The following is an 18929-nucleotide window of genomic DNA, read 5'->3' on the forward strand; positions in this document are numbered from 1 at the left end:
TTACCTCCCTCTGAAGCTGTGACACAGCAGTGCTGCTGCAAGCATCGGTCAAGGCTGGTGTTATACAGCTATAGGAGAACTGAGAACTCATGAGAATGCACTCTATTCCATCCTCACATTTACATCACGTTTAGCATTTACATTATTAAAACGAAATATTAATTTATTAATTACCTGCTTAATTTTCTCACGATCTTGGTCTGGAGAGGCTAATGAATTGATCCTTAAACTTTTCTTAAACATGGCCATCCGAGTCTTTGCTTCACTTCGCTGGATTTTAGGCAGTCTGGCTCTTTCCTGAGTTTGCTTGTTCTTTAACTCCTCTATAAGGCGTTGATTATACCTCTGCATTTGTTCTGTTTCCTGGAATGTTAACCACATGGAAATACTACACAGTAACTATGATCTTACACAATGTGCATCTCTTTTCATTAATAAGTCCCCCGTGTGAGTCAGTGCCTCCCAGCAGAAACCATTCCCAGCCTCAGGAATAACAGTGGGGAGGAGGGGCTTCTTCCAGAGAGCTCAGGATCATGCCCAACCCTGAGAGAATTCCAGAATAAATGTAAATACACATGTATTTTAACAGCTTTTACTCAACTCTTGCACTGACTTTTGCAAAGCCTGTTATTCAAATGGAGAAACTCCCTTTTGTGTAAGTGAACTCCAGGGCTGCAGCTGTGGAAGGGCAGTTTGCTGCAAAAGCTGAGGAAAGCAACAGCCCACATGATAAACCAGAGTGGACAGAACATGCCTTCAGTGGAGGCTGCTCACGCTCTGATCACCAAGGAGATCTTCAAACACCTCCCTATTGAACAATTTGCTTTCATGCATTCTATAAAAACCAAAATGCCTTGTGGAAAATAAGGATTTAGCTAGAGAGAGACAGTTGTCAGCTACTTACCCAGAAGCGAATCCAGTTCATTCTGCTCATTTAATTCCAGGATGATTTACTTCTGAGCAGATTTGTTTAAACACAAATCAAAATTGGTTTTGGTGGATAAGCAGAATTTGGTATTTTTATAGTAAGAGATTGATGTTGTGCCTGGATAGTGGGTTTTTTTAAAGAATCAAAAGGGAAAAATACCATTTATACTTCTATATACTACTGAGGTATTCAAGGAAGATGAGTATTTTTTTAATTTCAACAGAACACATAACAGCTTCAAAATACTTGTGTGGGCTTGTGCAAACAAACAGCACCAGGAGAGATCCTAGGACTACTTAATAATAAAAAAGGATATTGCAATACACAAGAGAAAGCGTCAAAGTCAACACTAACTTTTTCATGCCTCTTAAGCAGCTGGTGCCTCTGCATGAAGTACTGATCCTTGAGCTGCTGCTTGAGGAGCTGGTGTTTCTCCTGTAGGTGCCGCTCCTCCAGCTCCCAGAATGCAGCTTCACGAGCTGGAAAAAAGAGGAAGGTTGGTTCAGGAACAGCAATCCCATCCCATACTTCCCAACCTCCTGGTGTACATGCAGAAGTGGCCTACAAGTGCATACTAAAAACAATGCTGTTTCATAGCAAATGTTTTTATTACAGTTCTAGATCAGTCATGAAGGTTTTTGACTTCATAAAGTGAAGACAGTTTTACTAGAACACCAGTGCCTGTTTCAAAGAGAGAAGAGAGAGCCTGGTGCTGGATACCTCTCATGAGCTGCTGTTTGTTGTTGAGGCAATCTCGTTCAATAGTGGCCAGTTCTGTCTTCTGCTGCTGAATTATTTTCTTCAAAGATGCATCCAGTTCTTGTTGCTGCTTCTGCACAAACTCCTGCTCCTGGTAAAAACCAATAGAAGTCAATTAAATTGGGTTCTCCTAGCCACATTACATGTTAATGAAACCCCCAGTTCTCTCAGCATTAGCTATATATGCAAACAAATACATCTATGAAAAGTTTGAGCTAGCATGCCTTGGCTATCAAATTACCCATCTTTTGTATTTTCTATGTACAGAGTAGGTAAGAGCATATTCATGTTTAAATAATACCTTCAGAAATAAGACCAAAGGCAACAAACTAGCCAGCCATCTGCAACTCATTCCATCTCTTGTCTCTCCTCAGAACAAGTTGCAGGTTCAGAGCTAGCAAAGACAATACTCAATCTAAAGATGGTTTCATTCAATCAAGGGTTAATTATTCTTATATGTAAGAAAATAAAGGTTATTTTGTATGGTTATTCTGCTTTGGGTGGTTAGTTAAAGCCTATATATTTACACAGTTGGGTTTCAGATCTGTGTGGTTTATCTTGTCCTTAGGGCAGGGCTGTTGAGGCTGGGAGTTCCACAGGACCCCTGTGCAGAACCCCCCATGGTTCTGCAGGGCCATAACCTGGTCACACCCGAGCTGAGCTGGCTCCTCACAAAGGGATTTATCACCTGCATCTTCCCACTATCCAGGTGTATCACTGTTGCATCCCATCATGAAAGCAGGCAGCAGTAAGAGTCTCCCTCCCGTGCCCCAAGACCTACTGCTGCCTTTCTTCTTTGCAGCTAATTAAAAACCACAGCTATGAGCATGCAAGCATGCACACATACACACCCTCCTTAAGAACAAGAAATTGAATCAGATGCTTCCATCACAATATCAAGGTCAAAAGAAAGGACAATGGCATGGTTGTCAGAGCCAAGGTGGGCTGCTGAAGCACCTGCTGTTCTATGTAACAAATGGAATTAAATGTTTGTTTAAAGTACTTTTTATTATGACCAGAAGAATCCTGGTTTTCATCTTCACAGAAAGTTATTAATAGATGAGGCTTTCATGTCTCTTAGTGGACAGCAGAGTTACACTGAGACAGGTAACACAAAACCAAAGGTGAAGTAAGCCAATAGTGACAGACCTGAAGGTACAAAAAGAACTAGAAGGTGATGTCTGTAAATTAAGTCAGACACACCTAATCAAATTTATGGACTGACAAAAAATACAGTTTTTTCCATTTATAGATGAAAAGCATAAAAAAACTACTCCAAGTTTACTTTTCTGCAGGTGTAGACATAATTAACACAGTGTTTAATTTGCTGGGAGATTTTTGATTTGGAGGGAGTGGGAGAAAGCTGTTCTAGTGTAGTCATGGTCAAAAAGTGATTATGCTTGAGCTTTACACATTTAAGCATTTAAATATCATTGCTGCTCTCTCTACAGAATAACTTCTGAAGTTTAATACCTGCTAGCACTGTAAGATAAACCAGGCAATCTCAGGAAACACACTGGCCTTTCCACTTCCCACATCTACTCAAGTATCACATAAAATAAATGCCACCAACTTTACTTAAGAACATGTTGGGTGGTTAAAAGGCAGACAGTGCAACGCAGTCAACCTTTTTCAAAGTACCACTTGGTTATGCCCAATAAGTATCTTAAAATAAATTCAAACATCTTTGAAATACATGGTTTCACTGCACACACAGCATACAAGTCACACAAAGTTTCTCACATGTGCTGAACAAGTATCATGTTGTATGTGTGAGCCCTCAGTGTCTTACTCAGACTGAATAACTACTGTCTTTTGGATCTTTTGACTATGGATAGTGCACAATTACCTAAATTGCTGCTAACCAGTTTGGAGACAGCAGTGACATTGATCAGCACATATGAGCAGAAAGAGAAGAGAAAACACACATCCATAAAATTAGGAAAATAAACTTTCACTGTGTTGCATTTTAAGACTTACATCCTGCATTTGTGCGTTGAAAAGTGTACATGAAGACAACTGAAATGACTGAATCATAACCTGAGCAACACCCTGTGGGACACAATGTAATTCTGTGTCATAATGTAGTGAAATGTATTTCTATTCTTAAAAAAAAGGAAGAAATGAGATCTGTTGTACATTAGTAATAAACATTTAAAATGTCAAGGCTCATCACACAAGTAGATGCTGATGGAAGTTCTAGATATTCTAAAACTAAACAGCTGTACCTCGTTTAGTACTAATCACTCCAAGTAAGGATATTTCACACTTAAATTTTTCTTTCACCTCTCTTCAATAAATCGAAACAAGCAAAGGAAATTAACCAATGTCACTACAAACACTATGAAAAATTAGATTTTTGTTTCCTTAAAAAGTTTAGAGACAGGTATCTTTGATATGGGGAAAGTGCTGCAACTCAATCACTTTCTATCCTGGGAAATCTCTGCTTAAATTAAACACATAATCGAATAAAGTTGCTATTATTTTCTACTAGGTCACTCACATAAACATTTAATCTTTAAGTTACTCAATCCAAACCTGCTCTGCTGTAGTTCAAACTCACTCTGTATGAGCTGTGGCCATCACAAAGCCAACATTTTTCTAAAATACTAGCCCTCTTTCTAGCTGGGTCATAGAAAAACAGCAAGTCCGAAGGCATGAAATCACAGACGATGTTTTGTAAAGTTTCCATACACCTACACTTTGACATTTAAGTAACATTTTACCTAATCTGTTCTACTCCTATAAACAGGATGTCTCACACTTACATATTATATACATTTTCCTCCTCTGCACTTGGGTAGTTCAAAACTTCCTCCTGACTATAACCTTTAAAATTTGAAGGACCCGTGGAGTACTTACCACTTGTAAAAGCACTGTAAATAAACCTGCTGTCGAAAAATACCATTCTTTGTCAGTAGAGCACACAAAATACTACACTTGACAGTACAAACCTGGCAGCCGCTGCTCCTACATTTCTACCCAGTTAAGTCTATGATGTGACATGGGAGTACTTGAAGAAAGAGAGCAGTTCGTAGGGTTAGTTTGAGTTAAGTTCCATATTCACTCAACAACAACAAGAAGTGAAAATCATCAAGCTGTGTGAATACTGCTGCCTTTTGTATTTTAGTAGCTTGAAGCTGCCATTGTTACCTGAGCATGCTGGCTTTGTGCAAGCTCCTCTTTCTTGCGTTTCATGAGCTCTTTTCTCAGCTCTTTTGGTGCTTTCTCCACTTCACATAAAACCTACAGTGTATATAAGCATGCAGAAGGTGGCAAAAAGAACACTTTGTCTCCACAGCAAGCATTACTGTGAACATAGGGACATGCAGGTCAAGCACTAGAGGTACTGGGAAGCATGCATTACTTCAGTGGCAGGGATGTTAGTTTAGTGGAAAGAGCTTAATGAAAAGAGAAGGAACAATAGGTGCTTTATGCAAGCCAGCAGTGCAGAGAGGAGGGATGTGCCAGCGTTTTTTGCATGCAAATGCTGCCCAGTGCTCTCAGAAATGGCAGTGCCTAGCTTGTGCTTCCATGCAGCCGCCAGGAGAGTCAATAGTTAAGAAAACCACCACCTGGAAAAGTGGTATTTTCTTGAATCATTACTGCAAGAGGACTACAGAGTATGTTACCACACATAAAGCTGTGAAAAATGGTTGGAAGTTTAAAATAACTTCCATTGAAAACCAGCTATTTCTGACACTGTCTCTAACGTGAATTAACAAGATGCCTTTATTAGTGCCTCTGACTATAAATGATACCTACACAGCTTATGTCTTTAAAATAATCATATAAGCAAACAAAACATTATTTGGTTGTAAGTGGTTCTGAAGAATTTAAAGCAAAACCCACCAATAAATAAGAATGTTTTCAAGAAACTTTTCATGGCACGTATGCTGGGATGGAACGTGTTTCAGTACACGGTGAATTAGACTAGATTAGCAGAAAGATTCTAAATATAACCTGGCTAAATCAACTGACTATTATTCTGTTAATTTGCTGATGAGTTTTGTTTTTCAGAATTACAAAAATGTAGCATTGTACACTCCAATATAACAGGGATAGTTTTAGAGCAGCACCTGCATTTTCCTTCAAACTGTACATCGCCTTTTTAAGCTTTAAACACAAAACTATGCACCCAGAGACAAATGCCTGTTTGTTTAATAGTGGAAGCATCATCAGAAAACAGAGTCCAAATCACCACATGCTATTCCTGTGTCCATGAAAGAACTGCTTTTAGCTCAGAGCAATATATAAAATTCTTCCCATTTCCCACATAGAACCCAATCACCAGTGAACAGAGACTCAAAATGCAAGAGGTACCGCAAAAGAAGAAAAATTGTTATTTACATATGAGCATACTGTTCAAACTGAATACAATTTATTTTTTAATACACTTTTGTGCTACAGCATCATTCTATGCAAAAGCATGGACAGTTCAGCTGTCTAAAGAAATCTCTGAGTCTAATAACTATTAGAGCAAACACTAGAACCATTTATATACAAATGGGCACTACACAGCTGAACCAAAAATGAAATAAAACAGCTTTTAAGATGCAAAATCCATATGGAAACATATCACCTTTTCTTAATCCAATGCAAGTAAATTAATTGTACAAGTTGTCAGTGTCATTCATTCTGCCATAACTGTATGACATTTATGAAACTAACTGTAAAATATTTTAGGTTATCCAGACTTCTCTCTCCTGACTTTCCTTTTTGAGCTAACAAACCAAATCCATATTACTGCTGTCACTTTGTAGAAAGAAATTCTAAACAATTATAGCACACACTCAATAAAGAAATCTAACAAATTAACAAAACCAAAACATATCTGAAATCAAAGTGTTTCACAGTAGAAATCAAGACCATATTATTGTCTTAGAAATTTTAATTTGATAAGTATTTACTAAGTAACTATAGCTGGGTTTTTTTAAAGTAGAAATCTGAAATATTTTTCATCTTTATGAAAATACTTTTTCTTAATTTAGTATTTGAGAGAAAATATTTTATTAAATATTCTGTGAAAAATCTTCTAACTTGGTGATGTTTTCTAGATTAAGTCAATACCTCAAGCTTCCTGTCAGCTGGTTGTCTATCACATTAGGCAGTCAAACAAATGAAACAATTCTGACTGGTAGTGACACTTCCAAACCTCAGTACAGTGTGGGCTTGACAAGGCTTCTGGGAGACCTAATCTCAACTGTTTGCTAAGCCCATACTTGTTATTTTCTATATTATCATCATCTCTTACCTCTTTTTTTTTGTTTTTCAGCACATTCTGGAATTTGGACAACTCCTTCTCCTGCTCAGCCTTGATGCGCTTTGCTTCATCCCGTAAGCGATTGGTGTGCTCCTGCTCCAGGCGCTCGATTGTCTGCTTCTGCTGCTTTTCCAGGTTCTCTATCTCTTGATCATACTGTCGCTTTTTACTCTGTAAAAATAATTTGGCACCTTTTTTTTAGAAAGCTAAGTCCTGTTAAGTGAAGTGCTGTAGAACAGCAGGGAATGGCCGTGATGGACTGGTGTGGCAGGCAAGCACCTGCATATGCTGAGTACCCCACAATGGAAAATGTTGCCTTTCACTTAAGAATGAAGGCTAAGCTAGAGCCATCATGGCAGGGAACACCTGATTGCTGTTAGCACTACTCTGCCTATTCTATCAAGATGTATTTTAAGAGCACCAAAATGCAGAAACTCACTGTCATTTCCTGCTCAAAACGTCTGTACATCTGCTCTCGCTGCTGCAGAAGCTTATTGCTGAGCTGCTGTTGGGCTCTCTGCTCCTCTTTCTGAAGAAGTCTCAGCTCTCTGAGCTCTTGACGTCTAATAAGGACAAAGAACACTTAATACTGATGGGGAAACAAAAGAAGTGGAAAATGACAAAAGACAAAAAGGACCATTGACAACTTTGGTCCAGTAAAACTAGTTTTGAACTGATTGTCTTAATAAGAAACACTTCACATTCACTTCTACTAAAAGTGATTAATCCCCAAATATAACTGAAATAAGATCATTAGCCCCCCCCTTCTTTTATTCAAAGAAAAAAAAATCAGCTGCTAACCTCTTGAAAATTTTACTTTTAGAAACGCTTACCGTAGAAATCGCATTTCTTCACTTTTTGAGTCATTTTCAGTAACTATTTTTGATGTGGTTACACTCACTTCTACTCCATCAACAACAAACTTCCGAGTTTTCTTTAATGTTTTCTTCTGCCTTCTAGTTTCCTAAATTAAGCATTGGTAAGTTATTATGTATTCATTTAAGTTATATTATTTTTTCCCCTTTTTCTTCATATGAAATTACATCAAATATTTCTGTGAATGTCTACTGTATAGTAATCAAGAGTCCTTCTCATTTATTAGTTGCCTCACTAATCAAGTGAGAATTTGAAAAATTCGAATAAACGGAAACTTTCTAGTAAGGAAAGAAAAACTGCAATTATTGGTTGTCCAAAGTACCAGAAGAAAAAAAATTAAGCTAGATAAACTCTGAACAGAAATGACGCAGTTTGATTTTCAAGAGCTGAAGATAGCTTCATTTACTGTTTGCTTTTGACCATGATTTCCCCAGTCACCAACAGGTATTTAATTCTGAAAACCAGTTCTTAAATAGGGTAACAATTTACTCACCCATTTCCTTCTGCTTTGGACATAAACAAGTGAGTTTAATTTTTTTATTGATCTATATTAGCCAAAAATCATATAATGATCTTCCTGACAAGCGGAGAAGTCTCAGTTGTCAGAGCTGCTGTTGTTTCATTACAAGAAGAGAGAGATCCCAGCTGAAACTGCATCATCTCCATTGTGTCAGGGCGACTGCAAACACCCTCATGTTTAGCACAGCTATGCCAACCTATGATTTTTTTGTTTGGTTGTCTTTCTAGGTTTGCTTTCCCTCCATTCAAGCCCACATTACACCGTTACTACCCTAACGTGGCTATATTCATATTAATACAAAGATTACAAATAAAGTTCATAGTCTGGAATTTGCTTCCTCTGAGTAAGCTCATTCATAGTGACATAACTGCATGGACACAGTACAACCACAGGAGAACACTGACTGGAATAAACAAATCCAGCAGAATGTCTGCCTTGGGTCTCCCAAATCCAAACAGAGGGACAGAAGATGGAAGTGACAGGAATTCAGTGCATATAGCTGGTCTTCTTGAGTATCAGCTCTGAGCTACAACCATTCACAAATCTTCATGTTTAATATTGTTACACCTCCTGTTATAGGTTATACAATTATGCAATACAGTAACACATTAATTAGCATAACGGCACAAAATCCAGACATTGTTGTACTGTGCAATTTAGAATAGTTTGGTTTCTACAAAGCTTTGTATATATGTGCCTTACTGGTTTCTCACTCAGTACTTTTCTTTGTAGCAAAGGTAACACTTGGAGATAATTTCAGGGTTACACTCACATGAGATTTTATATTAAAAAATATATGCTTACGCTTACCTGTAAAGATATTGATCCCGTCTCTTTGTTTTTACTAAGAAAACTAGAAATGGACAAGTTCAAATCAATGCTGCTGTTATCAGCTGTAGAACCAGTGCCTGAATCTGCATCATTTTCCTTCAAATTCTCCGAATCCAGTTGCTGTAAAGTCTCAGTATTGCCTTGATGATCTGTTTTGACCTTCTCATTTTCTTCAGTGCTAATACTAATACTCGGAACTGGAGTGACTTCAGAGTCATCAGCTTGTTCACTGACAGCATCTTGAAGCTTATTCTTCATTATTTCATCAGAGGTAACTTCCGGATGTTCTTTGTCTGCCTGGATGTTGTTTTCCTGCATATTCTCAGGTCTGTGCTCTCCTGAATTTTGGTCCATACCAATCAGTTTATCCACCAGTTTATCAGGAATATCCTCAGGTTTGTTCTGTAATGCCTTCTGGTCTACGATGTCTTTTCCAGAGTCTTTGATCTTTGTTTCCTCTGTGCTGTTTATATCACTGATACCCTCATTTTCACTTTCTGCCAGTTTTGTGTCTGCTTCCATCACTTTATCTTGGCTTTCTGATAGAGTTTCTTCAGAGCTGATTATCTCATGGACCTGCTTAGCCTGACTTTCCACTGGCTTATCCTCCAGCTCAGGTATTTTATCCCCATCACTGATGGGTGTTTCAGCAACAGCACCTATCTCCTTTATGTTGTCAATTCCATGCTTTATTAGTTCCTTTTCTCCATCAGACACTTTAACTGTAGCACGAAGCAGAGTTTCTGTAGTGGTGTCTACTGCTGCCTCTTTCTGTGCCTCCCCTTTATCTTCCTTTTGCTCTGTATCTCTGTTTTCTGCAGGGACCTTTTCTTCCTCACTGTCCAAGAGGTCTGTTCTCTTCTCCTCTTCTTTTTCACCAGTTTCCTTAGAAATGCCTTCTTCAGTTTCTACCTTAGTTTCAGTTATAGGTACTACTTTCAGTTTATCATCTTCTATCTGTTCATTTGCCACAGAATTTTCTTTCTCTATTTTTAAGTTAGGTTCATTCTTTATTTCCACATCAAGTTCTTTACCTCTTTCCTGGGGTTCTGTATCCTCATGCATTTTTTCCAGGCTTTCTGTATTCTTTTCTGCTGGCACCATTTTACCTTGCTCATCTTCACCAGTTGGCACAGAACCGTTCTGCACTTTCACATCGCTAACGGGAGTATCGCGTATGTTATCAGCCATTTTCGTAAGTTTAATGTCCTCAGATTCATCTCCAGTTGTTTTGTCCTCAATGGCATTACTTTCTGTTTTCTCAGAGAGAGATTCCAGGACAGAGGCATTCTGTGAAAGTTTATCCTCTTCAGAGCTGGCAATACTAAGGTCAGAGGATGCACGTTTCTCCGCAGGTAACTGCTAAAAAATTAAAGCAAGAAAAACATTTAATCATTTTGTAACTTAATCAAAGCAGTTTTATGGAAGAATACTTGAACAGAGATCAAAACTGTATTCACATGCAGTTATGTGAATTTGATAATCTCAGAGTCCTTCCCTTGGACTATCACAGAACAACTGCAGACAGGCTCTGAACAGAAAAGTTTCACTGTGATCAAGGAAAAGGGATCATGGTCATCAGCTACTCTTCAAGGGTCTTTTTCTTTTCACATTCCTTTTTTTTTTAATCAGTTCAGATCCTCAACAGCCCCAGCTGCAGCTGGATTTGAAAGACAATTTTGTGCCACCTGGGCAAGGAAGAAACTGTAGCTTTAGTTAGTGTAGCACTGATAAAATGCAATATTAAGACCTTCTTCTGCTTCACTTCGTGGTTTTTTGCTAAAAATGCCTGAAAACTTTTTATCTGGTTTTAATCACATTGAAACCTGATTAAAATGGTGAAAACCTCCAGCAGATCTGATTAACTGGCAGTACAGAACTAGAACAGAAACAGTTACCTCATTGCAGAAACTGCCGCTGCCAGAATATGAATGAATGTTATCAGATTCCATAGAGACATCCAAAAGAATATAGTAATAAAGCATCATTTTAACCACAATTGCCCTGGCACTCTTCAAAGTGATTGTGATATCTGTCTGTCTGCATTTACTGTTAGAACCCTGTAATTTGCAGATCAGGCTTCTGATTTGCCATGGGGAACATCCTAGGTTAGCTGTTGCAGCAAGCACAGGTTTGATCGTGCATTTCCTACCTTAAGGACTTCCCAAGCATACAGAAAACAATTCCTTTTGAGTCAAAATTGCATTTAAAATATTTCTTCACGTAATTGTTCTAGAAGTTTAGTGTTGATCTCCCAGGAGTGTTTAAAACTACCCCAAGTAAATAATGTGAAGGCCTGTACCTCAAACTTTCCTACAATGCTGCTTGTGGGATACTTGATTGTGTCCCAGGGTGGACTTCACTCCAACCCTCCTGGGATCAATGGCTTAGCAGCTCCTCAGTGGAAGGAGGTGATGGATGATCCACAGGAGGGGAGCTGGTGGGAATGCACGTTTGGAGACTGCAGGGTGGACTGGGAACACGGTAAGAAGGCATGGGGACGTGAGGAGCGTGCTGATGGGAGAGGAGGGAATGGAGGCACCTGCTCCTGCTCGAGCGCTTGGCTTCTCCAGCGGTGCAGGGAACAGCTGCTCTGGATGGCACAAGGGAGCACAAAGTCTGAGCACTCTGCAACCTGCACCCCATCCCTGGACATCCCACCTTTTCCTCTGAGCAACCACACTTGCACTGTAAGATTCTTAAAGCATCTTTAGAACTACATTCATTATAAAATATGTGGTTTCTTCCTTTTCTTTGATAGCCACGCTGTAAAAATCACAAACTTAGTTTACAGCATAATAGTCAAATACCTTTCTTAATCTTTTAAACACTTTATGGAATCCAAACAACATGTTTACTATTCACCCAGTCATTATGACTTAAAACCATTTATATAAAAATCAGTATGCAGTTTTAAAAATATCACATATGCGTGTAAAAAATGAAGATGTTAGCCTTTATTAGCTATTATTTATTAGTAGTTTTAAGGAGTTCAAACATGCTAATTTTGAAATTGCTGACTACCTATTTTGTAATAAGGTTAGAGTATGTTTATGATATTATTCCTAGAAGACTTGATGCCAAAGTTGGGCTAATACAACTGAAACAAAATTCTTGGTGGGATATTGGCAACCACATATTTAAAAAAGTAAATTTTAAACTGACCAGAGAATTTTCTGTTTCTTCTTCTTCATCCTCATCTTTGCCATCTTCAACTTCTTCTGTAACTTCAGCCTTAGCTTCTGCAATCAACTCTCTTATTGGTTTATTTGAAGTAACAGTAACAAATGGATGCTTGTGAAAACAAAAAAAATAAGTACAATATTAAGCGATGACTTCATAGTACACAGTGGGAAAATCATAACTTGAAAGAAATACAACTTCAGAGAAGTGTTACTTTGGTTCTCTCACATTTGAAGATTCACAATTAACATTAATCGCAACTGTCCTAATGTGTTTTTTTTCTATATAAGTCTTAAAATCAAAACATTTGTATTCAAATATACTTTATAAGTAGTCTAACAAACTTGCTAAAAATACAAATGATTCATTTATACTGACCTTTTTTACAATCCAAAGAACAGAAGTAGAAAGATTTTTAAAAAGGTTATTTTTCCTGGAATTAAGTTTCATTTTAGTTCCACAGTTAAATTACTTCTTGACAAGCTTTATCTAGAAAATATTCTTTCTAGAAAAAAATGTGCTTTGTCTTTACAACCTTTCCTAACACAAACTAGAATTCTATCTTTTTCTTTAAGAGCAAACAGGTACCTGTTCCTCTCCTATTGCCTGAATCTTCTTTCTCTGCTTGGCCCTAGTGCTTAAATGTATTCAGCATGTGCCAGGACAGATTGTGGATAAAGCAAATGGTTGCTGACGTTAAACACAATCAAATGCACCTGGTCACATCTATTCCTGTTCAGCTGTTCTGCAGTGACAGCATTACAGAGGAGGGCTGAGCACTAAAGCTTTTAAAACACCTGTCAGCAACTGGCTACAGACGTAAACAACTCCTTCATCCCTTGTAAGTATCAAAGTATAATTACTTATGCAAAGTAATTAGTTATATTACAGCAAAATATGTTAAACTAATAACCTGATCTACACTTGGTATCATTTAATCAAATTTTACCAAATAAGGATCAATTTTAAAAACAGATTGTGTGCAAACACCTAATTTGAAAATATTTAAGTAATTACTATAATACCGCTCTGCTTTTAAAAAATACAAAATACACTTGCCTTTAAACAACAGTTCTGAACAATTAACTCTTCCTACCTGTAGAAGTTGAGTTGCACTCCACCTTGCATCTACATTCTTTTCCAAACATTTCTTCAGAAAATCTTTAAAATCTGATGACCTACACACAACAAGCAAACAGGCAGAGGTTGTTCTTCTGTTTTAACATCAGACTAGCATATAAACTGAAATATTCTTTAATTTCATATGAACCTACACTACAACTCCAAGTCCTGCTACTGATTCAGGAAAACACAAAGAGAGTACAAGAACACCAAGACCAATACAGCACAAACACAATCTTTAAAAGGTTTGTCCATTAACAGAAGAATTTACTTTTTGCTCTGGACTATTAATACAGCTCATCTGCTACATCACTAACTGAATCATGTGAAGATATTAAATTGACCAAATAGATAATGGCTTTTAAAAATATTTTCTTGGTATAAAAATGCTTTATTTTCTTTTCAGCCATCTTTTTTAGATAGCTTTCAAGTCCGTTACTACAGACTTTTTTTTGTAAAAAAGCTATTCCACACACATTTTAAGGCAAAACCTGTAAAATACTTCTGTATAAAAACTTCTACATAGAACTGTGACAAAAAACCCAGAGTTCCAATTGTGTACAACATATATAGGGTATGTATGTACCTGCCTTAATGCAAAAAGCTACACCACAAAGGTCGACAGGGCTCTGCTCATCAGTTTAGCAAACACACAACTTTGCATGCCTTGTACTCAAGTTGGGGAGGGAAAGCTGTCAATAAAATACAAACCATTTTGAAGGCTGTGCCAATGTCGGCGGATCAGATTTTGCAATTTTCAGCAGCACTCGCATGGGATTTAATTCATGATGAGGTGGCTCTATTTGAGCCATTTCTATTAAAGTAATGCCAAGAGACCAGATATCAGCCTTGTAATCGTAAGGTCTGTCTTTAGAGGTCTCACACATTACTACTTCTGGAGCCATCCTGCAAAGAGAGCAACAAAGTTCCAGATTAGAAAATGCTTTTTGATCTGTTCTGAGAACAGGTCTAAACACAATCACTGAAGCATTTCCAGAAGCTCATTCTACCATCAGTATATTTACACAGTATTTTCAAGCTTGTAATATCAAATTAAACGTAAGATACTAGTTCATACTCAAAAGTCAGCAAAAGAGTGCACTTACCAATATGGTGTACCAATAAAAGAGTCTCTTCTTTGTATTGTTCTGGTGTTTTTAGCTGATACTCCAAAATCCGCTTAAAGCAAACAGTAAAATACTATTAACAGGGTGGTGGAAAACATACTATATTTTTTTTTACTTTACAGTTCTTTTAAAATGGCGTATGTTCCAGAGCAAACATTCTGCAGTATTAAAACTTCAAAGTGAGATAACATTTGTGTTCTGATAGCCAAGTGCCAAGGTTTTATAGCATTTATAATAAAAGATCTTGAATAAAACTTAATTCTACATTTCTAAAAAAACCCCAAACTAAAATGCTACTGTTGAGCTGTGTGGGACAAAAGCAAAATATGTATTTACTGTAGGAAAAAGTGCATTAAATTATTTTAATTAAAATTTCTTTAGCCGATGAAGTCTGTATTCATCAAAGATGACATCGACTATCTGATTAATTCAAAAACTCATTCAATTTTTAATTTTAGGACTCAGATTTTCATGAAGTTACACCTTTCCTTCATCTTACATGTTTCTTTCCACATGATTTTTCACTTTTATTATAAATATCTGAAAGCTTGCATATGCACGTTTCATGTAATATCTACCCAAAAAACAACTTCATCTCTTTGCAATTACTTGTCTATAAAGCATTACATCTCTCACTTAAAAAAAAGATGACATTCAAATAAGTGTTATATGCTTATAACAGACAATTTTCTTAATGAAGATCTAGAGATTAGAGCAAAGGGACAAATAGCCATATGTTGCCATCTTTAATCTGTACAAAATTATTTGATGAGCTCAATACTTGAGAAGTCTAATTTTGCTCTGTGAAAAAAAGAATCAGGACTAAAATCTATTGGTTCAAATGCAAAAACTCTGAAATTTTGAGGGACTACAGGTATTTAAATAATAAAACTCATATCCATATAAAAATAAAATGCAATTAAAGAAATTTACCTGCCATTCACATATCTGTAAAACAAGGAATTACCCATTTCTTTGTATAACAGAATCCAAATACAAGTAGTTTAAAAGGAGTAAAATGCTCCTTCAAAGGATGCTGTACATTTTTCAAAACTAAATCAAGTCTTTTTTTAGAAATCTTAATTAGCAGACCTGAATGCATCACCAAATGCACGTGTGGAAGAAATCTCTCTGTGGTCTGAACTGTTAAGTAGTATCTTGACAGCCTGCAAGGTGCTGTGTACCAGTTAAGCTTGACAAAACCTTAAAATAGTTCCAAGTCTGTATGAGGAGAAGCGAGGTCATGTGAGGAAATGAACTGAAACAAATTACTCTCTATGACCATGAGACTCCTGCTATCATCTGAGTTTTCTTTGATAGCAGTGCCAGGAAACTAAGACAGTGGTTCTATTACATTTAAAAATCAGGCTGCGACCCCGAGTGCATCACTAAATGCTCAGGCTTCAAAGAAAAGCTACACCAGTAAAGTTACATGTACTCTGCAGACTAAAAGAAAGCCAGATGCAAGGACTGTGTGTACAAGCAATAATCTTGTATGAAGGGATCCGGGGAAAAGCACAAACACACTGAACTGATCAATACAGCAAAGCAGGTTCCTAAATATTCTCCGTTTCTTAATAGAGAAGGTGCACTGTACCTTGCTGAGACTGTGATCAATTCGAGTTAGGCAGGAGATATATTTCTGAATTTTGACAGTCTTGCTTCCATTTAAAAGGAATGTCTGTATCAAGGCTGCAAATTTAGAGCCCCAGTTCCCTGTGGCAATATTCTGATTCTCCTTACCTTTGCCCTCTGTGCATCCAAAGAAATACAATTGATCACACACCACTCAGAGGGAAGGCTTTGAGAGCACGGGAGGGGATGTCATGGAAGTATGCCATGGGTGGAGCCACTGTAAAGGCTGACATCTTATACACATTTTCCCCTGAAACAAAGTGGATCCAGATAATTCCTGCCCTTTCCTGGCTGAATGAAGGGATGCTATTCACCACCACCAGCCCTTTGTCAGTTCTGCATGGAGGAATGGTCAGCTGAGTAAACATGTGGATGATTGCTTAAATTGAGATTAAAAAAAAATCAGAAATCAATAATAGTAAGCTTGTATTAATTTTGTTCCAGACTGTTCGGTCTTAATTTCAGTGCAACAATTGAAAAAGGCATGGGAAAACTAAGATGGGTAATTAAGATTATTACTTTTCTCTCAATAAAGGAAGAGACAATAGTACAAGGTACTGCTTTTTGGTGATCATGAAGAATGTTCCTTTTCCAAACAAACAACTTCAAAGGCAAGTTCTGATGTTATCACAGTAAAGGTAAGTATAATCAGGAACTTTATACTAAGAAACAGTAAGACCTATGATGACTTCCTGTGCTGATTTTGAAGTATGGAAGATGTGACAAATATGGTCAGGATATTTGCTCAAGCTTTTTTTTTTTTTTCCCCTTGATAGTATCAAGCCATTTGCTTCTGAAAAACGTCTCATTGTTGATTGGTATTTCAGTAGGTAAATATTGAACTCTGACAAACTACAGCCTAAGGAAAATACTATTAAAACACCATACCAAGTTCCAGGACAGAGTTTTATTTGCAACATGCTTACCTAGTTTAATGTCTCCATCTAATGTGAAAAGAATATTGCCAGCTTTTAGATCTCTGTGGATGATCTTATTCTCATGCAAGTAGTTCAGTGCTTCCAGTGTCTGCCTGCACACCACTTTGATCTGTGGCTCTGTTAATGGTCTTTCAAGCTCTACGAGAGAGAGACAGAAATAATCACAACATTTTTGCATTTTACGTTATGTGTTCATAGCAAATGCTATACTAATATATGGGAAAACTAATTAATCTGACAGATTCTAAGCATCACATCAGAAGAAAATTCTCTCTTAGAATATTTCCTTCTTCCAGTAAAGATCTCATTCCTTGAACCCAACTCCCTTCTCATTATGAATTATGTATACGTACATATCAGAACTGTGAAAAAGCTACATAGTTTAGAGACTGGTTCTTTTGTGTGGTACATAGAGATGCTAAAGACCAGGTCTTTTACTTACTGGTATTAGCATTCACCTAATTTGAGGAATAAGCAGAGAAAAATCCCTAACTTTAATGTAGATGCAATATAAAGAATTATCACAATGTAATTTGGAAGGTGGCAGTGGAAAAGGGCTGATACAGATTATGTTATGACAGCAGAGAGCTCCATAAGCAGGTAACAACTCTTGACTTTCACTTAAAGAATCAAGACAGAAATATGCTTGGAAAAGTAAATAGACACTTTCAAAATGAAAGATACAGGTGTAAATACTAATTTTTAAACCCCAACATTCAAAACATATAGCACACCAATTACATAAATATTTGCATATCAATACAATACACATATGAAACAAGTCTTACTTACCCAACATCACTGCATCTACTGCTCCTCCTGCACAAAATTCAATCAGGATCTGTATATAAACAAAAAAAAAAAAAAAACAGAAATTAGAAATTAAATAGTTCCACTGAATGGAATCATTGATTAAGGGAGCATTATTGGGAGATCAGAGTTTCAGACTATTTGGCCTCAACAAATTATTTTTCTAACCTGCAAAATATTGGTACTGTTACCAGCTAGAAGTAGGGCTGTGCTGCTCGAGCAAATTATTTGAAAATGCCTCGAGACCCTCAGACAAAAGTTTTAATCCAAGTATAAAATAGCATAATAAAACTTATAAAACATAATGACACAGTCAGCTTAAACCTACTCCTTGTAATGTGATTTACATAATCCTTGCAAACTCATTTCTTGGTTATTAAGCTCTACTTCTATACTATAATCTCTGACTGAAAAGTCCAAGAGCTAAATGATTTTCCAGTAGCTGATGCTATCTCCTATATTGTTTCAGATGAGATGAAAATACGGAAAAACACTCTTGAAAGCTACAGAAAATTACTAAATTCAGATGTTTACATCAATTTTCCTGCATTTTCATTCATACCTACAATACATCAAGGCCTTTATCCTAGAATGTAATAATACTAGAACAAGTCCATCTCCAGTTCTGAGTTTCCATTTGAAACAAAAATATATTGCAATTATTTTTGAGCACAAATTATGCTGATATGAAGGACAGAAAGAATATACATAAAGGAGAAAGAGGGGAGACAAAGGAAATGAGGAGAGCAAGAAAGAGGAAATGTCATCCAAGACTGATACCCCACTCTTCCTCATGTGTTTTTTATTAATTTGCACTTTAAACATTAAATTATAATCTTCCGTCTGACAGCTAAGAAGTATTTCTTGTCAGAATCTCAACAGTCAATGTTCCTGGAAATAGTATCTTTTGTTTTTTTTTCCTGTAGAGTAATTTAAA

General features: G+C 36.9%; 1 protein-coding gene across 4 annotated transcripts in view; it reads right to left on the minus strand.

Annotated features, from left to right (window-relative positions):
* Positions 1–18929, minus strand: part of SLK (STE20 like kinase) — a 48561-nt gene that overhangs the window by 7630 nt on the left and 22002 nt on the right. The window contains exons 3-16 of one of the 4 annotated variants that reach the window (XM_032116773.1): positions 17975–18023; positions 17171–17320; positions 14589–14661; positions 14194–14388; positions 13457–13538; positions 12343–12471; positions 9157–10536; positions 7784–7914; positions 7390–7513; positions 6942–7121; positions 4841–4933; positions 1649–1778; positions 1283–1407; positions 175–363 (exon numbers count right to left, since the gene is read on the minus strand). In XM_032116773.1, coding sequence (XP_031972664.1) covers positions 175–363; positions 1283–1407; positions 1649–1778; positions 4841–4933; positions 6942–7121; positions 7390–7513; positions 7784–7914; positions 9157–10536; positions 12343–12471; positions 13457–13538; positions 14194–14388; positions 14589–14661; positions 17171–17320; positions 17975–18023 — 3030 coding nt within the window. Of the gene's footprint in view, positions 1–174; positions 364–1282; positions 1408–1648; positions 1779–3667; positions 3740–4840; positions 4934–6941; positions 7122–7389; positions 7514–7783; positions 7915–9156; positions 10540–12342; positions 12472–13456; positions 13539–14193; positions 14389–14588; positions 14662–17170; positions 17321–17974; positions 18024–18929 lie in introns of all 4 variants that reach the window. The other 3 variants (XM_032116774.1, XM_032116772.1, XM_032116775.1) reach the window with 3 other exon arrangements.

Source organism: Corvus moneduloides, chromosome 8 (assembly GCF_009650955.1).
Source record: "Corvus moneduloides isolate bCorMon1 chromosome 8, bCorMon1.pri, whole genome shotgun sequence".
NCBI classification, from domain to species: domain Eukaryota; kingdom Metazoa; phylum Chordata; class Aves; order Passeriformes; family Corvidae; genus Corvus; species Corvus moneduloides.